Raw genomic sequence first — 25,544 nt, 5'->3', positions numbered from 1 at the left:
ATAGGAGTCAGCAATGGGTACAGCTGAACTAATACAGGGTTTATTTATAGCCAGCAATGCATCATGTTCAGTACCACACCAGAAAGCACAGTTAAGATGGCTCAACATGCAGTTAAAATGTTCACAATGTACATTGAATGACACCATTTGCAGTAGCAACCAGGTTTTCCAAAATGGTGCTAAACAGTTTGCCTGCAGTTACTTCTGTGCTTAAACTAGTTTCAACAGTACATCAGTTGCAATCATTTGCCAAGGTGAATTTTAGAGTTTTCCACAGCAGACAAGCTCGGATTTTCTAAGGTGAAAACTAACGGGAGGAAGGGGGTAGGAAGGGGAAATTACTACATGGTACTCTCCCTCCCCTAACTTTTATTTTAAACCTAACTCAAATGTACTTTAATATCTTTTGTGGAGGAGAAGATGTAGGAGGTTGCTGTCACCAATTTATTTTTAATAACTAGCTCTTGGGAAAAATCTTGGTAAGTCTTTCATAATGATGCAGTGATCTCTGCACCTTTAAGATATGAGCCCTTACCCATACTCCTTTACACTATATTTTTTTACTCCCTCCTTTTATGGAGTGGGCAAAGTAATGATCTAACAATGTACACCTTCTAGCAGTTCCAGTTCCAGATGGATCATGCTCCACTACACAAATGACAATAAGACTGAAGCAGCTGCACCCTCTGGTGGCTGCACGGTGTTTCTGAATGAGCAAGATGAAGGAAGCAATCTGAGCCTGCAATCTGAAGAAAGTTAATTTATAGCAGTCAGATATCCTGAATTCATAGCAGTGATACTCAACTGTTCAAGGCACCCTTCAGAAATAGTCAGTTTTTTGTTTCCACTCTTTTGTTTGGCTACAGAAAAATAATAGAGCAATTCTTCTGTTGCAAAGAGTTCAGAAAGATCAAAATAAGTCAGGATGTTTTTAACATTATGGATCCTATGTGAAAACTCTGGATTTATCTTGTTAATCATGTTCATACAGATAATAATGCTAACATTGTGCAGGACCCTTAGGCACCCTTGAAAGGATCTCATGTCATCCCAGGGTGACAATACTCTAGTTGAGCATCATGGGTTTATAGCACGCTGTAATTTATACACACTAAATGACATGTGAGGGATTTTAGAAAATAAGATGTTTTTTATTGGTACCTAAAGTTATCTTCTTCAGGTGAAATTGTCAAAAGCCTTGTTCCCTTCGAGAACTATGTGTCCCTACATCAGTGGTCATCAACCTTTTTGGACTCAAGGCACCCCTCACTGGTCTTAAGGCCCCCTCCATAACTTCTGTAAATTGAGTAGCACCAATTTTCAAAAACTAATTTATATTATACTGCTTACTTCTTTGCAAAGGGGCCTTGCAGTGGGGATGGGGAGTTTTACAGGCAGGGACAAGTCTTAGCCTGAGCTTAACAGATCATCGTACCCTCCAAAAGATCTGGTGGCACCCCAGGGTGCCCCAGAACCCTGACTGATAATCACTGACTTACATAGAGAAGCTTCCAGACAGTATAGTAACTAGGATCATCTAAGTTAATTAGGAAGACAGAGAACTAAGGAGGGGAGCCAATGACTTTCACTGGGAATTGTGTTGTGAAGTCATATGCCATAGCTATTGAAAACATAGTCTGCATTGTAAGGAAACTAAATCTGACACTATTGGAAAGCTTGAGGTTAGAAGCCAGAAGACATTGTTAACATTATCTTATCATGATCTTTCACCTAGCAATTTCTTTAATTTCTCTGCCATGTCCTTGAGTGCCTATAAACTTCCTGAGAAGCTCAATAGTATGAACCCAATTTTAACTCTTGGCAGCCCTTATGTAAACCTCAAGAACAGCATTTAAAAGCATTACCTTGTTTTACACTCTCAATTCTAATCTTGCAAGTTTACATCAGCAGTACTCCCTTGACTATGGTTTATATCAGTTTAAATGAGGTCAGAATCAGGCCTCACCTGAGTACTTTCATATCAGGCAGCACAGAGTGGAACCACTACAACTATTTTGCAGGGTTGATTTTCCTGTAGATTGGAGGGCTAATTAATTGGTTTTCTCGCTTTGGTCTGTACTATGCTACCTTACTGAACTCTGTTCTTATTTAAATATTTCTGATTATAGTTTGAGAAGAGCCTGAATGTTTCCTCACCAACGTTTGGGGCAGTTTGCCTGTCAATTCAAGACTTAAACCTTGACTTCTATCTTTAGGAGAAAAGTAAACAGAGCATGTGAATTTTCCTGTTTTACTCCATCGGCACCCAGAACTCAGAGGTCATCATTTTAATCGGTCAGAAGAGGCACCCTAATAAAATATGGTATAAAAATGCTATAAATCTATTCCAAGTTGTATATCTAATTGCAACATCTATGCATCTTCTAGAGATGTATTAAGTGAAGTGAAGCAATTTATACAGTTTACATTTGGGAGAGAAGAGTAAAAGATATGAAGAGTGAGGCTGATTTGGAAATAAATTTACCCATTACTGAGCATGTTGCAAACTCTACTCTGTTGAAAGAATGGTGTAATTTTTTTCCTCGGTTACTTTTCACCCATTTTCATGGCTACAGCCAGTGGGAAACAGTTTTAATTTATAGTTGAGTCTCCAAAGGAATCCAATTATTAGGAGCTGCTCAGCAGATGCACTGAATCAGCCACCATGATCATGCCCACTAATTGTTGGTTATTGGGTAGAGTTTGGTGTTTCCAGGCCTGCTAGAAGAATTTGATTAGAAGATGCTTTATAGCTCTTTGGATCTTTAGCCCAGCAAGTTTTCTGCCACAACAGGTTGGGAGCTTTGAGTTACACTGGCAGGTGGTGAATTAATGCATTGTTTTAATGTGCCCCCTCTAGCTGCACCTATAAGTTTCAAGGACAGTCATTGTTGAATAATGTCCTAGGCCACGGTTTGTGCTTTTATGCACTGCTGTAAAATGAAGAGTAAATAATAATAAAAATAATAATTCTAGAACTGCTAGCCCAAAGGGTACAGGGAAAGCAAACTAGAAAAGAAAGTTTAGACTATCATACAATGATATTATCTGTATCCAGAATTGGAATTCCTCATGAAATCCGTGCTTCATGTTGCACGCAGTCTTTACTTAACATGTATTCTATGGACTTCCAATTCAAACATACCACATGCATTTTACCTTGAAATACTGCTTACTAAATATTTTTTCATATTATGAAAAAACCGTGCAGAACAAATACATTCCAAAATTCTATATACCTAAAGACAAATACGTATGCAGTTAGCATGTCCTTCCATAGTTACACACACATATATACAGCACAATCCCCGTTCCTTCTACAAGCTGGAACACTACCAACTGGAATTTCCAGCCGGCCGGCCACCTGGACACAGAGTAGGCCTCTGCGAGTTGGCAGCGATCTGATCCGGCTGCTTCGGATGGCTGCAATCCAATCTGGAGCTCCAGACCGGGTTTTCACCTCAATCCGGCCGAAGCAGCTCTGAAGCTTCAGAGCCACCTCGGAGATCCGGCCATAGGGTATAATGAGGAATCAATGAAATATCTATAACTTTGTTGTTTTTCATCTGATTTGGATGAAACTTTGGATGGTAGCCTATGCTGAGAGCATGAAATCTGCCAAGTTTCAAGAAGATCTGTTTAAGGGTTTGGGGGGAACTGTACCCCAAATTCTTGAAAGCCAAACTCATGTCACGGCTGTGTGTTACAATGCAGGGGGGTGAATACTGCAGGGACAGTGGCTCTTACTGAGGCCACAAAGCCTGCCAAGTTTCAAGGAGATCGGTGCAGGGGTTTGGGGGGAACTACACTTCAAGCGGTGGACAAGCAAAACTGGTGCCATGGGTGACACTGCGTGTGCTAAGGCTCAGCAGGGTGACAGCTGCAGGGATGGTGGCCCCTGCTGTGACGCCTGCAGCTGTGGAGGAGATCAGTGCAGGGGGAGTCTGGGGCCCTGCAACCCCAGCTGCTGATGGGCAAAACTCATGACAAGCTGTCTCTGTCTTGGGGCAGTTGATTGTATTGAGTCTTTCCTCTCCTTAGCCTGGTTTTGTCTGTGCTAATTGATGCTCATTAAGTCATCATGTAGTAGCTGTCCTGTCCATTGAGCTGGCCTGCAGCAGTGTCTCCCCTCCCGCCCCAAGACAGAGAAAGTCAGTCCCACAGCACCCATGGCACCAGTTTTGCTTGTTCACAGGTTGAGGGGCAGGTCCCCCCAAACCCCTGTGCTGATCTTCTTGAAACTTAGCAGGCTTTGTGGCCTCAGTAAGAGCTACCACCCCTGCAGCTTTGACCCCACTATGTTGTAATGCCTAGATGTGAGATGAGTTTTGCTTTCAAGAATTTGGGGTGCTGGTCCCCCCAAACCTCTAACCGTTGATACTTGGTAAGCTTCATCCTCGCTGCAGCATCTACCACTCCTGAAAATGTCATCCAAACCGGACCAAAAATAACAATGTTATAGATATTTTATTGTTGCCCCATTATACCCTATGGCCGGAGCCAAACGAGGCCAAACAAGGCCGGCACCTCGACCTGGATGTGCTGCTCCAAACCCCGAAGCGTCCAAAGCTTCTCTGGATCCGAAGCTCTGTCCGAAGCCTTGCACAGCCCTAACACAGAGGGAAGGATGGGGGAAGGGAAAGTTCACATGCAGCAGTGGCCACTGCCACCCACCACCGTGCACTGCCACTGCTCCATGTGCAGGTGCCATCACCCCCACTCCCCGTTCCACATGCGGCCACCCCCTCCCTCTCTCGCTCCCTACCCCAACCTCGCTCTGCATTATCTGCCTCACATAACCGGAAGTTTTACATAACCAGCACCCGGCATTACCTACTCCTGCTGGATAACAGAGATTTTACTGTATATGCAGATTATACCTTGATACAAAATACATTTGCCAGATTCAATAATTTGTGGCTCTGTGCTTCAAACCTCCTCTGCAGCTCAAAAAAAATATGAGCATCATTATTTCCTTTCTGTACATAGGTGTAACTTTGTTCCTGTCTTTCACTACCATCTGCTGTCATACATTTGAAGTGCACACTAAGATGTAAAATAAATAAAGCCTCACTCTTTCACAGTGTTTTTCATCACAACATCATTTTCCCCATATGTAGGTTTTAGAGTATATACTGAATCTACCTACATTTTTGCATTACCTCTTTTCCTGCCACCCATTCAGAAGCATTGCCCCATTGGACTTCACTTGAGGCCCATTAATCCTGGAAAAAGACTACTAATATCAGTCTCGGTGTTGGCAAACAAGAAGGTAATACATTATCACTTGACCATCGGTAGTCAAAATTTCAAATGCTGTCATCCGGTAAGGTCCCCTCGTTGTCCCAATGTTGGGTTTGTGCATTCATTTTCTCAAGTGAATTAAAAGGAAGTATTACTCCTGAAATTTTCTAGGCCTCTAGCCATTTCTATTTCAGACTGCTGTGTTGGTGTTTCTGAGCATCATTCTCTTGGTTTTAGTGTCACTCTATATGTTTAGTTTTGCCCTTGTTTTAATGAGAATTAAAATGCCAATGCTAGTCTGGGTTGGAGATGTCAGTCAAAGCTGAGTTTATGCATTCATTCATTTCAAATTAAGGTCAACACTATAATATCTAAATATTATGTGGATAATCTTCACCTGGCTTGATATGTAGATCTGATTGAAGACAATAGTGCTGGTCTAGTTCTTCAAGGCTTGTCTGCTATTCCTTTTGAGAGCTTGCTGTGACTCTTACCTTTTTCCTTCTAATTTCCAACTCCCCCCCCCCCAACCTAGTAAACAGACTGAGTACACTGTAGGCATCTACACCTGGGTCATTCACTTACAACTGTATGAAGCCCTTGCTTCTGTTTGCCTTGATGAATGTTTAAGCTTGATTGGATTATGCCCAATGTGGAAAACCTACATTCAGCTGCCATGCTAGAAGAGAATAACAAGAAAACTAGAAGAGCAAAACAGGACATCCAGGAACACAGGTGAGCTGGTGATTAAAGCTTTGTTAAAAACCTGTGTGCGCACTGATATTTCTTGCGACTACTAGCTTTTATATGTAAATGCTGATAATGACTCCTTTCCTTATTCATTCAATACTGAAATAAAATCGGGTAGCAGATTGCCATAATGAGTCAATTCTATCCTTTAATTACTAGGCCACTATGGAGTCAAAGCACAAGCTATGTGAATGATGATCTGCAGTAGCCTGGTGGACCAAGTCCTTTCTGACATTTTGGAGGGAAACAGATTTACTCTTCTTGGTGATTTCAACACCAGAGACAGAAGGAACTGAAACCTCTGGAATGGAACAATCAGCAAGAAAGGAATAGGAAAGGTAAACTCCAACAACATCCTCTTTTTGACCAAATGTGACAATCACCAACACCTTGTTCCATCTGCAAAACAGGCACAAGGCATCATGGCATCACTCACAATGTAGGCATTTGTACCTAACTTACTACATAATTGTTTGTACCCAGGATCGCAAAGATGTCCATATCACCTGATCTATGCTAAGGAGTGATGATTGCTGGACCAATCACCAACACATCCACTTGCTTATCTTACTCAAACTGAAGCCCAAACAATGGCTACAGCAGAAGCAATGCCAATGGAAAATCAACATCAAAGGACTCAAGGATCCAATCCAGAAATACCTCTTCCACCAGTGCCTCAACAGAAAACTGGCACATTCAAATTAACAATAATGGGAGAATGTCAGCAGCACTTGGGGGCCTTCAAGTCCACTGTCATTAGCACCTGCAAAGAGACACTTCGATTTTCTACTAGCAAACATGAAGACTGGTTTGATGAGAATGACTGGGAGTGTTGATCAATCACAAGTGCAAAGACCCTTTGTGCTTGGCAAAATGATATCAACTCCAAGCAAAAGAAATTGAATCTTCAACAAGCCAAGACAGAGGTTCAAAGAAGGACTTGAAATATGAAGAACAGATGGTGGGAAGACAAGGTGAAGGAGATTCTACATCTTGCTAATACCCATGATATACAATGTTTTTTTCAATGCCAAAGTCATCAATGGCCCAAATACTCAGGAACCAACACCCTTGGGACCTAAGGATGGAGGATACCTGATCAAGGAAAGAAGAGCCATCAACACCCATTGGATGGAGCATTTTGAAGACCTTCTCAATTGAGACTCTGCTTTTGACAAGAGTATTCGCAACCCCATCTCAAAATACCCAGTCAGAGACTATCATGGAATCCCTAAAGCCCTTGACAAGGTGAAGAAAGCCATCAAGAAGATGAAGAATGACAAGACTTCTGGAGGTGCTGGAACTTCTGCTGAAATCTTCAAGCAGGGGGGGAGAGGAGGTCACATCAGAGCTTCATGCCCTCATCTTCAGGGTTTGGAATGATGATGAGGAAATCATAGATGACTTCAGGGAAGCCATGATTATGATAATCTTCCAGAAAGGAGACAAGTCCAACTGTGGAAATTACAGAGGGATTGCCTTGCTGTCTTCCACAGGAAAGAAGAGTATACCTCCACTGCTCGGGCCTGTAGTGGGACTGTTAGAAAAGCTAAGGCGGACATAAAGCTAGGACTAGCATCCAAGATCAAAGATAATAAAAAGTCTTTTTTCAAATATATTGGGAGGATGAAGAAGGCACCGGGAAATGTGGGGCCCCTGCAAGATGCGCTAGGCAATCTGGTGGTTGCGCCAGAGAAGGCAGACATCTTTAACAAATTCTTCACCTCCATTTTCTTGGGCAGGGACCGGGACTCCCCCACCGTGTTTCAAGACGGACTTGAGGGGAATGCCTCAAGACCTAAGGTTGAGGAGGACCGGGCTAGAGTGCTTCTGGAGGGGCTGGACGTGTTCCAGTCAGCAGGTCCAGATGCTCTCCACCCCAGGGTGTTGAGAGAGCTAGCAGGAGTTATTGCAGGGCCCTTGGCATGGCTTTACGAGCACTCATAGTGCTCGGGCCAGGTGCCAGATGATTGGAAGATAGCCAATATGGTCCCCATCTTTAAGAAAGGGAGGAGGGAGGACCCGGGTAACTATAGGCCCGTCAGTCTTACCTCAATCCTGAGGAAACTCTTTGAGAAGATCATCAAGGAGCACATCTGTGATGGGCCAGCATCGGGGGTGATGCTTAGGGGCAACCAGCACGGTTTCATTAGGGGCAAGTCATGTCAGACCAACCTGATTGCCTTTTACGATCGGGTCACAAAAGCATTGGATGCAGGTGTTGCCGTGGATGTAGTCTTTCTGGACTTCAGCAAGGCCTTTGACACTGTCGACCACCCCATCTTCATTAAAAAACTAGGCGACTGTGGCATCGATGCCTACACGGTCAGATGGATTGCTAATTGGCTGAAGGGTTGTACTCAGAGGGTGGTGGTAGACGGGTCATATTCAACCTGGGGGCAAGGGTGCAGCGGAGTCCCCCAGGGCTCAGTCCTTGGGTCCACGCTGTTCAATTTCTTTATCAGCGATTTGGACTACGGGGTGAAAATCAACCTGTTCAAATTTGCTGATGATACCAGAATTTGGGGTGAGGTGGGCACGCTAGTTGGGAAACTCCCTTCTTGAGAGCACGGAGGCAGAAAGGGATCTTGGAGTCATCATTGACTCCAAGATGAACATGGGCCAACAATGCGAGGTCACGGTCAGCAGGGCTAACCGGACCCTATCGTGCATCCACAGGTACATCTCAAGTAGGGCCAAGGAGGTGATCCTCCCCCTCTACGCGACACTGGTCAGGCCACAGCTGGAATACTGTGTCCAGTTCTGGGCATCCCACTTCAAGAGGGATGTGGACAACATTGAGAGCGTCCAGAGGAGGGTCACACACATAAATTGAGAGGGTCCAGAGGAGGGCCACCCACATGATCTGGGGACAGCAGGGGAGACCCTACAAGGAGAGGCTATGGGACCTGAACCTGTTCAGCCTCCACAAGAGAAGGCTGAGGGGGGACCTTGTGACTGTCTATAAACTCACTAGGGGGGACCAGAAAGGTTTGGGGGAGACCTTGTTTCCCCTAGCACCCCCCAGGATAACAAGGAATAACGGCCACAAGTTGTTGGAGAGTAGGTTTAGATTAGACATCCGTAGGAACTACTTCACAGTTAGGGTGGCTAGGATCTGGAACCAACTTCCAAGGGAAGTGGTGCTGGCTCCTACCCTGGGGGTCTTTAAGAAGTGGCTCAATGCCTACCTGGCTGGGGTCACTTGAGCCCAGTTTCCCTCCTGCCCAGGCAGAGGGTCTGACTTGAACACCTACAAGGTCCCTTCCAACCCTACTTCTATGATTCTATGATCATTATGAGAACATTCCTGAATTATCTCCTTCTACTTGCTGAAGAGTTCCTCCTGGAATCTCACTGTGGGTTTAGGGCTTCAAGAGGAACAAATGGCATGATCTCCAGCTGCTGGAAAAATGCCAAGAACAACATAAACCCTTCCCTAATGGCGTTCTTTGACCACAGAAAAGCCTTCAACTGTCAACTGAGAAGCACTGTGGAAGATCCTCCATGGACAATCTTTCATGGGTGCCCACTAAAATTTGTCACCATTCTTTGTTTGCTTCATGATGGTATGCGAGCAGTGGTTCTCAGTAACAGATCTATCACAGATCTTTTTGAGGTTAAGATGGGAATTAAGCAAGGCTGTGACATTGCTACAAGTATCTTCTTGATATTCCTTACTGCAATGCTACATCTGACCACCAACAAGCTTCCAGTCAGAGTAGACCTAAACTACTGAATGGATGGTAAGCTGTTTAGTCTCAGCCAACTCTGAGCCAAAATGCAGACTGCTCTGACTTCAATCACTGAGCTCCAGTATGCTGATGATGCTGTTATGTGGACTCACTTCAGGCAATCATTGACATCTTTACCGAGGAATACAAGAAAATGGGACTGATGCTTAATATTCAGAAGACTAAGATCCTTCACTGACAAGCTCTTAACAAGCAGTCCCCAGCTGCCCCCAGTTAATTCAGATTCACGGTGAGACTTTAGAGAACATTGAGTATTTTGCGGGCCTCAGAAGCCATCTCTCGTAGAACCCTTACCGTATGGAGCTAAGATGCGGACAGTGTATAGGAGACACCTCAACTTTGGAGAAGTAAAGTCAACACTGCCTGTGGAAGATCCTTCTAATACAGTGGGAAGACAGATGTACCAATATTAGCATTCTCTTGCGAAAAAACAGTACGAGCATTAAGGTGATGATCATCTGACATCAACTTTGTTGGGCCAGCCATGTCATCCAGATGTCCAGCTCCAGACTCTGAAGCAAGTTTTATTTTCCCTGCTCAATCAAGGCATATGCTTAAGAGGAGGTCAGAGAAAGTACTTGAAGGATGTCCTCAAGAACAACTTGGAAAAAAAAGCAACATTGACATCAACTCCTGGGAGACAATTACCCAGCACTGCCCCAAACAGAGGAAAATTCTGCTGCAAGGATCTCAGTACTTTGAAACCTTATTATGACAACAGGAGATGGAAAAAATGGGCAGAAACAGTGTGTTGAAAACTAAATTAAAAATCCAGCCCCACCTGCCCCACATGCTCGAAATGTGCTCAAGTTGCAACAGAGTCTGTTGATTCCAGTTTGGCCTCATCAGCCATTTTTGGACTGACAGATTAGGCAACCATCGAAGACAATCATCCTTGACTGCAAGGAATTGCCAAAGAAAAAGATACGTAAATATGGTACTTTTTAAACTGAACTTACCCATTATCCAAACCATTCTGCCCAAGTTTCTTTCCTATGTCACCTACCATCACTCCAGGCATTGGCAACAATGTTTTTGTATCTCGAATCTGTGTGGAAATTAAATGATACAATATTTTAGTCATTAGAAAAATTAAAGTTCTCAGTGACCTCTTTCAAACTGAAAATATTCCTATAGTTGGTAATTAGATTTTTTATAAAAATCCTACAATTTACCATATACAGGAAAGTAGAATGTGATCCTTATGATTCACTCTCATCCATGACAGGGAACAAGTAATAAAAATGACTTGGATGGCTTCCCATTTCTTGGTTTATTTGCCTCTAATTATGCTATCATGGCCCAATGTGCATCTCTCTGCATGAACCCTCTAATCTGTTACACAAAAAAAATACCTCCATATTATTGATTTGTCTCAATATTATTATCAATTGATTTGACAAATCAATTGATTTGTCTCAATATTATTGTATTATGACTCTCAGAATGAGCGCTTTCATTTATATTCCTGAAAATTTGAAAATTTTCTAGTATGAAAACTTTCTGGTCTATGTGGGCATGACTAAAAATTAACAAATCTGACTCCTTTCATATCTTTCTTTTTCCTGTCTTTCCCAGGGATGTGTAACACAGTCCATCCAGTCAGCAACCGGTCTGTTTAAGAATTTGCCATTGCACCTGCACATTTTCTAGTGACCGTAGCTCTGATCCTCTATGCTGACCTCTGTGCATAGAACACTGTTCTATCAGATTAGTTTTGAGATAAGGGTAAGTATTAGTACCCTACAAACAGGCTTGAAATATTGGCTCGTGTCAAGGAGGAAACTTTCCCAGGGGTCTGGCCACAAGTTCTGAAGTCTATACTTCCATTAAAAAAATGAAAATAGCACATATATTAAGACACTTCTCCTAGCATCAGGTCCTTTACTTGCATTTATTTCATTTTTGTAAACAACCTTCTTCCTTTATTTACAGGTATGATTCAGTAACCATTCACAAATCCTAATTCCTTAAAATCTGATGTTGATGTCTAGAAAGTCTTTTTTACTTTGACAATTCCCTGATCATCACCCCAAAAGGTCATGTAAACTGACTATGGTCTGGGATGACCTAGTGAGAGTTAGGCTTAAGATAAGTCCATATTTCAGTCCCTACTAACGTCAATAGTAGAACTTCCACTGCCTTTGATAGTGCTGTATTATTAGGACTAGAATCAGATTCAAATGCTCAGTGATGGACTTTAATGGGTGACCACTCGCAAACAATGAAAAGCTAAGGAAAATAGAAAAATAGCATGTGCTTTATGGAAAGCTGCTGTAGTTACTCAAGAACCTTCCACTAATGCATCATTAATCGCTATTCTATACTCATCTGTGCCTCCTTTGTCTTTTATGGTTATTTAGGGGCCAGAAGGTAGTACTGATTGTAGACCACTAGATAGTAAGAGACAGTAAGAGATTGCTCTATGATGGATGCTGTAAGACAACATTTTCTGAAAATATAACATGAACAGCTGGGTGAACAACAGACTTTTTTGGCTCCAGTGACAAAGGCTAGGGACAGATATTCAAAAAGCCCCAGCCTGAATTGATTCAATCTTTGTAGGTTATTCTCTCTAACCTGCAGAGAGTAAACCGGTTTGCAAGTGGATAGATGCTCAGTACATGCTTGCAGTGGCTCAAGCCAGAAGCCCAGCAGTGCTAGAGCAGCCCTCTCTTCCACAGGGAAGCTGAGCTGGGGGGTGCGTGGCCAGGCCCTGGCAGCCCAACCCCAGCGGCTGTCTGACAGCTGAGAGCGATCTTGGCACACAGGGCTGCCCAGCCCCAGAGGGGATCTCTTCCCCCTCCTCCCTCTCCCGCACCGCTGTGGGGCTGGGAGGCAGGCCCTGTTCAGTGCTGTGGGGGGGGCTCCTCTCCCTCCTCCTCCCCTGCTGCCACAGGAGGGTGGGGAGGGGGGCTCTGTGAGGCTGCCTGGCCCTAGAGGGGGACTCTTCCCCCTGGTTTTCTGCCATCGCTGTGGGGTGGGGAGAGGGGGCTGTATGGGATGCTGCCCATCCCTAGAGAGGAACTCTTCCCCACACTCCTCTCACCCCCCAGGGCAGGGGGAGGCTCTGTTCCAAGCTGGGGGAAACTCTTCCTTCTCCACCTCCTCCTCCTGCCAGAGGGGCAGTGGGAGCATGGAGCTCAGCTGGGTAGGGTGTAGGGGAGGGGGTGTAGGGACTCCCACATATTCCCCTCATGGTGTGCAGCCCCTGCTGCCTGGCAGCAGCAGCAGGCGGGGACATCAGGGCGCTTGTTCCTGGTGCAGGCATGACTGAGGTCAGTGCTGCATGGATGAGGAAACAGCTTGCCTTATTCCTGCAGCTCTGCTCCCTGCACCAGTAGCTCCAGCACTAGCAGCAGGGGAAATCTTGCATTGGAGCCTGCTGTCTCCTCTGCTCCGGGCTGCACAGTCCCTGCACTCTGCCGGGAGTGGAGGGAGTCCTGACCCCTGCTTCCCTGTAGAGTCTAGCACGGGGTTTCCCCGTGTGAGTGCAGAGCTCCAGGCACAGCTCAGAGCCATGATAGAGACAGTCAGGGCTAGGTTGGGGGCAAGAAGCGCAGCCCAGCACAGCCTGCCCAGCCACTTCTATCTCCTGGGCTCTGTACCATGTGTCTGCAGCTCTACATTCGCAGCGGGGAAGGCCTGCATTGGACTCCACCTGGAAGTAGGGGCAGGGCTCCCTCCACTCCTGGCAGAGTGCGGGGACGGCACAGCCGGGAGCAGGGGAGACAGCAGGCTCCATGCGGGGCTTCCTCCACTGCTAGGGCTGGAGCTACAGGCGTGGGGAACAGAGCCATGGGGATAAGTCAAGTTCTGCTCCCTCCCCCCACACAGCACTGGACAGAGCCGCACCTGTGCTGGGTATGAGCGCCCTGACATCCCCACCTGCTGCTGCTGCCAGGCAGCGGGGGATGCATGCCATGGAGAGAGTGTATGGGGGCCCCTACACTCCACTCCCCACCCTCCCTCACACCCCACACATCCACACCCTGCCCAGCTGAGCTCTGCACTCCTGCTGCCTCTCTGGGGGGAAGGGGAGGAGGATGAAGAGTCCCCATCTAGTGCTTCACAGAGTCCCCCTCTCCACCCTGGGAGGAGGAGGAGGGGGAAGAGTCCCCCACCAGCATGGAACAAATCCCTCCTCCCCACCCTGAAGGACAACCTACCCAGCATGGCCCCATTAAGGTGAAGGGGGCAGGCAGAAGGATTAAGAGAAGGGTTAATTCCTCCCTCTGTCCCTTCCCTTCAGCTGGGGTCTGCCAGCTCCAGGGGCCATCACTGCAGCTCCCTCCCCTCTGCTCCCCAACAGACAGGCAGATCCCAGCTGTGGTGTGGGAAGAGGGGAAGGAAGAATTAACTTCCTCCCTGCCCACTTTGCCTTAATGGGGCCATGCCAGCCAGTGTCTCTGCTAGGGCCAGTCCCTGCTCTGGATAGGGAGTGGAGGGGAGGGTCCAGCCCTGCTGTGGAGCAGAGAGCTCCGCCCAGCCCAGAGAGCATGCTGGGATGCTGGGGGTGTCTGGTTTATCTTAAACCAGCAAGGGGTCTGGGACAGACATTGCATAAATCGGTTTGAGCCAAATCAGTTGAGTCTGATATACTACATTCAACCAGGTTTATCCTAACCCAGTTTCAGCCATTTTGAAACTGGTTTCTGTGCACCAAATGTCTATTTTGTAGCAGATTTAAACCAGTTTCTGATCACTTAAACTGGTTTTTGTGTAATGTCTGTCCCTAGCCAAAATGAAAAACACCACAATCCACAACAGCAAAAAGCTTTTTTGGTCGGCCAGAAATGGAAAAACAGAACTTCTCCAGCAAAACAAACAGCCCAAAATATTCCATTTTGGGACAACCAAGAATGTTTTGCTGGACTCAAAGAAAAAAAGTATTGTTTTTAGGTCATTTCCCTCTTCTTCTTCTTTTTTTTTTTTAATAACTGAAAAGACCAATTTTTAAATAAAAAATGCCATTGTATCAAAACAAAAAAAATCAGTTTTTAATTCCCTATTTTTTCAGTTGAAACTATTCACCAAATTCAATCCAAATTTACAAATAGTTTTGGTTCCTTTGAAAATGCAATACTGACAAAAATTTACCAACTATAGTCATCTCACTAACCGGTCTACCAATACTTCTGTCTCCCACCAGGCTAGGTTTCCTGTCACCAAGTGCTTAGGTTACACATGAAAGTATGGAAAACGTATAAGACACTGATGAATGTTCCTTGCATAACCCACTCTGAGTGCATCTCCATGTGCAAAGGTATGAGTTTCCAGGGACATGCCCCTACACGTGCACTCTGACACATGTGAAAATGTCCAGTTGGGGTATCTATTTTAAACTGTGTATATGATATAATATTAAGGAATATTTGGAGCATTTGTATTTTCTTGTTATAAGCTGCTCCTATAAAATGGAATGTATTTCTGTCTCAAAAATACAGCAATTATTTAAAATCAGAAAATTTGCTAATACATAATAAGTGTTAAAGTCTTCATTTGATTAACAAACTGAAAGTAAACCAGCCTGTTAAAGAAGCATATATTTTCTACCTGTACAATAAAGGTATGCAATCCATGGCATTTTCCATCCAGAGTATAGAGCTGGGCATACACAACAGCATGAGTAGCATTTTTTCCCATGTTACCAATCCAAAACTTGGCAGCTTCAAAATCAGGAGTGTTGATGACAAATTCCTATGGAAGCCAGAAAGAAGAATGCCACATGAATCATACATACCAATGAACAGTCATCTTTTATCAATTTTTATTCATTGCAAGAGTAACTTTTTTAAAAGACCTGTATCTCAGTCCAACATCTTCACAACAATAAAATGTAATCATTGTTGAATATTCTAAACTTATTTTTAAAAATGTATATCTAGAGATATAGGAGATAGATAAAGGAGAGACAAAAATGTGATCATCAATTTCAGACCTCAAATTTAATCAATGAAAGTTGGGGAAGTGCCCTGGAGATTCTAAAAACTTGATTTATAGTTTCATAGTTGGTAGGGTTGGAAGGGACCTGAGCAGATCATCAAGTCTGACCCCCTGCCATGGCAGGAAAGAGTACTGGGGTCAAACAACCCCAGCAAGGTGTTCATCTAGCCTCCTCTTAAAGACCCCCAGGATAGGAGCCAGCACCACTTCTCCTGGAAGTTGGTTCCAGATCCTAGCCGCCCTGATAGTGAAGTAGCACCTCCTGATGTCTAGTCTAAATCTACCCTCTGACAGCTTGTGACCATTATTTCTAATCACTCCTGGTATGGTCGGGGGAACAGGGACTCCCCCAATGCCTGCTGGTCTCCTCTGACTAGTTTGTAAATGGCCACTAGATCCCCCCTCAGCCTTCTCTTGTGGAGGCTGAACAGGTTCAGGTCCCTTAGCCTTTCTTCATAGGGCCTGCCCATGATATTGTGAGTGGCCCTCCTCTGGACCCTCTCCATGTTGTCCACATCCCTTCTGAAGTGCAGCGCCCAGAACTGCATGTAGTACTCCGACTGCGGCCTGACCAGTGTTGCATAGAGGGGGAGGATCACCTCCTTGAACCTGCTTGAGATGCATCTGTGGATGCATGACAAGGTACGGTTGGCCTTCCTGACCACTTCCCCACACCGTTGGCCCATGTACATCTTGGCATCAATAATAACTCCAAGATCCTTTTCTGCCTCTTCACTGATGAGAAGGAATCCTGTTCTCATTGGCCCACCCATGTAACCTGTCTAGGTTCGATTGCAGCCTATTCCTCCCTTCTAGTGTGCCCACTTCCCTCCATATCTTAGTGTCATCTGCGAATTTGAACAGAGTGCTTTTTACCCCGTCGTCCAAGTCGCTGATGAAGATGTTGAACAGTGCGGGCCTGAGGACCGAGCCCTGCGGAACCCCACTGGCCACATCCCTCCAGGTCGAATAAGACCCATCCACCACCACTCTCTGGGTGCAGCCCTCCTGCCAGTTAGTGACCCATTTAACTGTGTAGGTGTTGACACCACAGTCCCCTAGTTTTTTAATGAGAATGGGGTGAGACAGTGTCGACGGCCTTCCTAAAGTCCAGAAAGACTACGTTCATTGCTACACCTGTGTCTAGGGATTTTGTAACCTGGTCATAGAAGGCCACCAGGTTGGTCTGAAAGGACCTGCCTCTAATGAACCCATGTTGGTTGCTCCTAAACATAATCTCCCCTGCTGGCCCCTCGAGGACATACACCAGGATAATTCTCTCAAAAAGCTTCTCCAGGATTGAGGTAAGACTAACTGGCCTATAGTTTCCTGGGTCCTCCTTCCTTTCTTTTTTGAAAATGGGAACCACATTGGCCCTTTTCCAGTCCTCTGGCACCATGCCAGAGCACCATGAGTGCTTGTAAAGCCATGCCAGGGGTCCCACAATGACTTCTGCTAATTCCTTCAGCACTCTGGGGTGGAGATCATCAGGACCAGCTGATTTAAATATGTCCAGTCCCTCCAGAAGTTCCCTGACTAGATCCTCACTGACCCTAGGCCTGGGTGTGCCTCCCCTGGGGCCTATTGGGGTCCCGGTGGGGAGGGGGGGGACCCAGTTCCTGCTTAGAAAAATGGAGGCAAAGAAATTGTTAAATAGGCTAGCTTTGTCATCTGGTGCGATAACCAGATTTCCTAGCATGTCTTGCAGAGGCTCCGTGTCACCTGGTACCTTCTTTTTACCCCCTATGTATTTAGAAAAGGACTTCTTGTTGTCCTTGTAGCTAGTCCCAGTTCTATCTCTGCCCTGGCCTTCCTGACTGCCCCCCTACAGCCCTGAGCAACCGAGGTATAGTCCTCCCTGGTGATGGCCCCTCCCTTCCATTGGGTGTACACCTCCTTTACAGGTAAGACAGGTTGTGCCCTCATTGAGTTCACTCGAGGACAGGTACCTGATATCTATATTTTCCCTAAGTGACTAAAACAGAAAAACTGCCTTCAGTCTTACACTACATATAGAAAAATGAATATCTGTTTGAGAGACTGGAATGTTGGCTTAGAAAGCAGCATATCTAAGCATTCTTGAATTTTGAGTCTATGAGTCTAAACTTTTATTCTCACTCTCTCTTAATTCCCCTAATTGGTTACATGAGAATAGTGGCTATCTACCTACCTAATGACCTGACAAAACTGTTATGAAGATAATTAACTTTTTCCATTCTTGTTGATTATACAAGGGACTATAAATGCAATCTTTGGGGCAGAGCCGTACTGGTACCTAGTGGTCGTGGCCCAAGCACTGGAAGCACTACCAGGATGTGGAAAGGACAGCAGATGACAATGCTTTCCCTCCTGAAAAGCCACATATAGCCTTTGATGGTCCTGTGACATGGCAAGTACAGGTCACCACTATAATAAGCCTGACCAGCCCCAAGCCATGGGACTACAAATCTTCAATGATGGAGCAGACAGAAGAAGATGCTATAATCTCAACAGCTCTGAAAGCAGATGAAGGCTGCAGTAAAATGAGATGCTTGGTTGTCTTGGTCTCCTTGCCCCATTCTGGAGTCTTGTGGAAGCTGATGTGCAGCAGCTTCTCCATGATAAATGAAGTCACACACAGGCATCTTTCAAGAAAAAAGCTTTCCCAGAACATTCCTCAAGCACTTTGATGACTAGCTAATGGTGACAGAAGTGGGACTGTGAGGTGTGGAAGGTCCTAGTCTTGAACTAGCATGAAGAGAAGAGTTACAAAGAGGCCGTCCAGCACTTAGACAAGACAGGAGTGCAATTCAGCAGCTGTGACTGAGCAGCCCTCTTTCAGGCTGCTCTCTTCACCCCACATGGGGAAGGGGCTAGAAAAGGTTCCCTAACATAGCCTGGCTAATATAGTATTCTGTATTTCTTCTTGACTGGATAAGTGCCTCCATTGGGATCACCTTTACTGTGGTTAAAAATACCAGCAAAGTCACACAATCACTTTTGGGACCCGGAACATCAGAACCCTAATGAACAACCCTAATAGTGAATACCCAGAGTGCCATATCACAACCATGGCTCAAGAACTCAGGTGATACAATATCAACATCACTGCACTAAGCAACACCAGGTGAGTGGGAGATGGACAGAGAAAAGAACATGGAGGCGGCTATACCTTTTTCTGGAAGGGGAAACAGAAAGGAGAATGCTGACTTCACAGAGTTGGTTTTGTCATAAAGAATGAGGATAACCAATGAGTTCTCTTTTGGAATTAATGAGTGCCTCATGACTCTGTGTCTTAAACAGGTGGGGAGCCAATATGCCAATGTCATCATCGTTGTATGCACTGACTCTTGATGCTTCTGATGAAACCAAGAAGAAATTCTATGCCAACCTTGACCAAGTTCTTTTTGATGTTCTCAAAGCAGACAGACTTATTCTTCTTGGTGATTTCAATGCTAGAGTCAGAAGGAAATATAACCTCTGGAACAGAGCCATCAGCAAGGAAGGAGTAGGAAAGGTGAACTCCAACAGCATCCTTCTGTTGGTCAAATGTGCAGAACATGGACTCCCCATCACCAACACCCTGTTCCACCAGAAAAACAAGCACAAGTTATCACAGCAATACCCACCATCTAAGCATTGGCACCTGAGTGACTATGTCATTGTCTATGGTCATGATTGCAAAGATGTCTGCATCACTTGAGTATGCTAGGAGCTGATGATTGCTGGACTGATCACTGACTCATCCACTCAGTTATGTCACTCAAACTGGCTCCCAAATGGTGGCTGCAGCAGAAGGAATGCTGACAGATGGTTAACATTGATCAACTCAAGGACCCAAGCAAACAAGACCTCTCCAACCAGTACCAAAAAGAAAAACTGGTGAATTCCAATGAACAACAATAAAAGAATGTCAGCAGTGTGTGAGGTGCACTCAAGGCCACTGTCATCAGTGCCTGTGAAGATAAACTTGGATTCTCTATCAGGAAACATGAAGACTGGTTTGATGAGAATGACTGGGAGATCCAAGAGTTGATCGGTGACAAGCAAAAGAAAATGAATCTCTAACAAACCAAGGCAGAGGTCCAAAGGAGGATCCATGATATGAAGAACAAATGGTTGAAAGACAAGGCCAAGGAGATTCAATATCCTGCTGACATCCACGATGTGTAGTTTCTTCACGGTCACCAAAGTCGGAAATGGCAGTCAAAGCCGAGCTTATGCATTCATTCATTTCAAATTAAGGTTAACACTATAACATGACATGGATATGTAGATTTGACCACAGAGAATAGCACTGGTCTAGTCCTCCGAGGCCTGGCTGTATTTCTTTTTGAGTGTTTGTGTGACTGTTACCTTTTCCCTTCTAATTCCCAAACCCCTCCACTGAGACTGAATGGACTGGAAGCATCTACAGCTGGGTCATTTGCTCATAACTGCATCAAGCCCCTGCTTGTATTTGCCTTCATAAATGTTTAAATTCATGGTTGACTGGATTATGCTCATTGTGGAAAACCTGCGTTCAGCTGCTCTGCTAAAAGACAACGTAACATCCATTTCAGCATAACAAGAAAACTGGAAGAGCAAAGCAGGACATCCTGGAAGACAGGTGAGCTGGTAGTTAAAGCTTTGTTAAAAACGTGTGTGCACGTTGATATTTCTTGTGGACTAACTAGCTTTTATATGTAAATGTTAATAATGACTCCTTTCATTATTTATTCAATACTGAAATAAAATGGGGTAGCAGATTGCCATAATGTGTCAATTCTATTCTTTAATTATTAGGCCACTACGGAGTCAAAACACTAAAACCATGTGAATGATGTTTTGCAATAGCCTGGTGAATCTGACATCCAAATGCTCCCAGAAGCTGTAACATAAACATTTTTACTGAGGCTACAAGAAACTGGGATTGACACTTAACATTCTGAAGACTAAGGTCCTTCACCAACAAGCTCCTAATAAACAGTCTTCTCCTTCAGTAATCCAGATCCACAGTGAGATTCTGGAGAGTGTTGAATATTTCCCGGACTTCAGAAGCCATCTCTCACAGGAGGCTGACATGGATGAGGAAATTCAACATTGCCTCAAATGTGCAAGTGCAACCTTTGTACACCTGAAGAAATGGGTGTTCAAAGTTTGCAACATCAGATCCAAAACCAAGCTTATGGTTGATCACGCAGTCATGATCCCCACGTTGCTGTATGGAGCCAAGACATGGACTACATATAGGAGACACCTCAGGTGAGAAATGTCATCAATGCTGCCTGTGGAAGATCCTCTAAATCCAGTGGGAAGACAGATGCACCAACATTAGCATCCTCCTGCAAGCAAACACCACGAGTACTGAGGGGATGATCAACTGACATCAACTTTGTTGGTCCGGCCATGTCATCCTAATGTCCAACTCCAGACTCCTGAAGCAAGTTTTATTCTCCCAGCTCAGTCAAGGTATATGCTCAACAGAAGGACTGAAAAAGCCCTTAAGGGACATCCCTAAGGCCAACTTTAAAAAAATGCAACAGTGATATTAATTCATGGGAGACTATCACCCAGGACCACCTCATATGGAGGAAGAGACAGCTGCAGGAATCTGCAATCCTGAGGTTTCAAAGTACTAAGAAGAAGAAGAAGAAAAGTGCAATGTATTATTATTAAGTAAATTGACCTACTGCACAGAGCACTAAATTGGAATAAATAGCACAAGGCTGTCTATTCCTAGCAATGGTGCTAGCCTACATGATGACCTTTTCTATGATTCTTTGACCCTGGACAAGTTACATGATGTTTCTATTCCTCAGTTACTCCATCTGTAAAGTGGAGGGCTGACACTCCTTTATGAGATACACTGACAGAAAGCACTTTACAAGAGCTCGGTATTGTTATACAAATACTGATGACAGATCAAAAAGGTTACATCTCTGACCCTTCTTTAAGGAATATAACAAAAAAAAGAAAGACTTATTCTATTTCATATGCACACAGCTTGCAATAGCAAGTCTTATCAGGGCAAAGAAAGGAATTGACTGAAGTAAAGGCAAGACAATGACCAGGTAAGTGAAGAAGGCTATGCATATAAACCTTTATTAAGCAGGACCTTTGCTTGCAAAATTTTATATATGCAAGTGAACACTCCATGCTCAAGCTTCCATTTCTGTTTACCTCTTCAGTAAAGTGCTTTGAGACCTAACCTGGTGATTAGACTGGTTGGAAAGTTTTGGACACAACATTTTTCACAACACCAATTCAATGACCTTAAAATGTTCTGGTGAAGCATGCTGATCCAAACTTTTGACAGTAGGCAGGCACACAGGCTAAATGGCAGGCTAATCAACCTGGTTTCCTAACAACCCAGGTTCCATTACTTTGGTGGTCTGATTAGCAGGCAACATACCTGTGACATATTCTGATTGAAGGAAATTCCAGGCTGTACTCTGCTAGGTGTTAATTAGCATTAATATTATAAAACTTAAAATAAATTTGTTCCAATTTTTTAATAAAATAATTCATACAGTAACGTATTCAGAACAAATTATGGCTGTAGACTACACACTGACCTGACTTCTGGGGTCATATCGGGCAGTTGTCCGGATAGCCTTTGTATTGGTTCCATGGCTAAGTTCAGTCAGAGCAAAACATCCAAAAATCTGAACAGAAGCAAAGCAAATCAATCTTAGCATAACAACTTGAAAAAATAGCATTATAATGGCGGTTGACTGCACAGTAGCCCATGACTACAGCACAGTAGCATCATGTGGCAGGAAGCATGATGCAACACTACCACGCAGTAATCATGAGCTACTGTTTATTCAGTGTCACGAAAAAGCCATTCCTTGGTACAACTGAGCAGTAACTCAGGTTACCGTACAGTCATTTAGTACTTGTATAAACAACTACTAAATGACTGCACAGTAACGACCACGCAGTCAGCATTTCATGTAGATGTGGCCAGTATTATGCATTATGGCTATAAAAATGAAAGTAAATGAAAATCCAGGTGCTTAAGAGGGGGTTACAGTTCCAGGCATTAAGCTAAATTAATCAGTGATGTAAATAAGTATAAATTATGCAGGAAGGGGGCACGGCTTTTCTGTTGCTTAATTCTTCTGGTGTATGTTAGAAGCCTTTAGGGAAGGGGTGGGCAATTATTTGGGATGGAGGGCCACACTTAATGAGTTTTGATGAGCTGCTGAGGGCCAGGGGACGGGTGGAGTGGAAAGATCCAAGTTGCTCCTATCTGGCCTGTTGGCCGCCACTGGGAGCCTGAGGAAGGAGGACTGTGCTCTGTGCCACTCCATTCTGCTGCAGATGGGGCTGGGCTGGGCTGGGCAGTATCCATCTCCCTCCCGCTGAGTTTCCTTTTGGAGCTGCGCAGTCCTGGCACCGTGACTTCTAAGAGCTGGGCCTGCAGTGGATGGGGTGCTATGCACACTGAGTAGCTATCCCACCTGCCCGCCAGAATGAGCTGCTGCCACCGCACCACACTGGGAAAGTCAGGAGCAGCTGCCCCTGCCCAAACTCCTTCTGTGGCCGGCATGGACTCATCTCCTAGTGGTGCTCTGGGGACCGTGGTTCATTGTGGTTGGCAGACTGCTGAATGCACGAGATTGCTACTCAGTATGCTGCGTTGCAACCCAACCTGTGTGGGCCCAACTGCTGGCAGCCATGGTGCCATGTCTGCACAGCCACAATGCCAACAGGAAGCCAGGCAGGAGGATTGGGGCAGTGGAGGTGGAGGAGCCTGTGTACTGCATGGCCCAGCCTGGTCCTGGCTGCAGCACAGTGGAGCAGTGCAGGGCACAGCCCTCCCTCCTCAGGCTCTCAGTGGCAGCCAGCAAACCAAATATGATCAACTGGAAGGCTGGATATTGCCTGCGGGCCCTATTTTTCCCACTCCTGCTTTAGGGAGATGCTTACTTATAGTAAAAGCACGGGTCATTAAATGCCATCCATTGTATAAGCAGGCTTTTCCTGATGCTGAGGTCTATTTGTAATATTAATTGGCATCCTACAGATAACTTTACTTTGACTTTCTACAGAACTGATTATATACATGGAGTGGATACACAGTATATGAGATGATCTATGAACAAGTAGCTTTAAAAAAAGAAAAGAAAAAGTTAATGACATAAAGATTATGTATTAGTTTAAACTAGAGGCAGCATGATTTTAATATTATCAATTTTATTACGCTAGTTATCTTAGAGAATAACACAATAAAAAATGGTAACCAATTTGGAGAGCTTTTTCATAATTATATTATACTTGGATCCATCAGTACTGTATTGTTTCTGGACTATAATGGAATGGATAATTCACCTTAAAGAACTGGCTGAGGAGCAGAACCTACCCAGCTCTTGAAAGAAAGTGAATAGTCAGCTAAAAAGCTTTTTCTTAATATCCTTTTAGGGACAAGGCCAGAGCCTTAGGATAGCTCTACAGCACTCCCCAGTGCTCTTACAAATGAGATAGCAAAGCCCACTGAAGACACCTCCTGCTGCAGCTCTCAAGCCGGCCAGAAGCAGAGATCTCAGAAGCAGGTGCAGGGAGCATGCCCAGAGATTCACCGCTTCTTTTCTGGATTCGGCATACATGAGTGGGGCTAGATGGGTGAAGAATGCTTAAAATAGTGCTCATTGAGCAATTTATGGAAGCAGCATAGACATATCCTTCCTGACTCCAGCCCCTTGAGGGGGAACACTCAAACCAGTTTCAGTAGACTGGGTCAGAATAAGAGTACAACCAACTCAGGGGGACCTAAATGGTCGTGTAAACCTGGGCTTAACCAAACACAACTGTGTCATCTAGAAGCATTAAAACAACCAACCAACCAACCCCCCTTTGGAAAAAAAAACCCCTCCACACCCAGGACAGTTATGATGGGGGAAAAAAACATGGTTTAGGTAAACTACATGACCAAAAGTTTTGCTCTTTTTGGCACTTAATTAACATTGTTCATGGAGGAGGTATGGCTGTGCCTGAAAGAAAAATCCTTCTATCGTGATATGCTCCATCTCCAGAAGGGGGCTCTGCTGGCTTAACCATAGTGACAAGTTCAAGTGTGGAGAAATCCTGAGAGACCCTGAGTGAACTCTGTTCTATTCCTGAAACTTAAGAGGAAAGCTTAACTTCCAGGAAAGATAAAAACTTAACTTGTAGGGAAGCATATAATTAGATAGGAAGAAAAATATAGACTGGTTGTTTGCTGTTCTAAAACCCCTTTTTGTCCCATCCTTTATTCCAGGGCTGTCCAGCCTCTGAGCGGCTGGGGGCTGCACCACCCTGTAGTTGCTTCCCCTGTGGGCTACATTACTCCATCACTGTCTTTGCCATGGGCTGCAGAAAGCAGAAGCTGGAGGAAGGGGATTAGGGGAAAACTGAGACCCTGGCTGGAAGATGGCAATGGCAGCAGAAGCAGGCAATGGAGGCAGTGATGGCTGGGGGAGCAGCACCCAGACTCATGGGGAAAAGTGTGGGAACCTGAGGAAGTAAAAGCAGCAGGAGCCCGTAGACTGTAAGTTAACCACTCACAGCCCACAAGCTGCCAGTTGGATAGCCCTGCTTTGTCCCAATGGCTAAATAAAAATACTTTGATTTAAGAAGGTTAATATTCGTTAACTGGTTAATATTGTGGGGTCTCAGGGTCCCCATGAGTAGGTTTAAGTAAATCGCAATTTTGCATTTTTCACAGAAAATATAAAATCAGGTGTTTTCTGTGAAAAACAGTTGGCTTCATGATTTTGTCAGTCTTTCTGGAACCCCCCCCCCGCAAAAATGATAAGAAGTTAGTATGTTCATAGTGGTGTAGCCAGATCCAAATGTAAGAGTGGAAGAAAAGTAAGATTTCTCCACAAGAAAGATAAGGGAAAG

At 44.7% G+C, this 25,544-nt stretch overlaps 1 protein-coding gene across 1 annotated transcript in view; it reads right to left on the bottom strand.

The window, feature by feature from the left end:
- The window catches only part of LOC102379811 (peroxisomal acyl-coenzyme A oxidase 3-like), a 60,899-nt gene that overhangs the window by 28,847 nt on the left and 6,508 nt on the right, over positions 1 to 25,544 (bottom strand). Inside the window, 3 exon segments of the mRNA XM_025195103.1 lie at positions 10,709 to 10,797; positions 15,306 to 15,449; positions 22,232 to 22,321. Of these exon segments, the coding sequence (XP_025050888.1) occupies positions 10,709 to 10,797; positions 15,306 to 15,449; positions 22,232 to 22,321 (323 nt within the window).

This window comes from Alligator sinensis, unplaced genomic scaffold (genome assembly GCF_000455745.1).
Source record: "Alligator sinensis unplaced genomic scaffold, ASM45574v1 scaffold421_1, whole genome shotgun sequence".
NCBI lineage: Eukaryota > Metazoa > Chordata > Crocodylia > Alligatoridae > Alligator > Alligator sinensis.
This window is presented reverse-complemented; position numbering and strand designations above follow the sequence as displayed.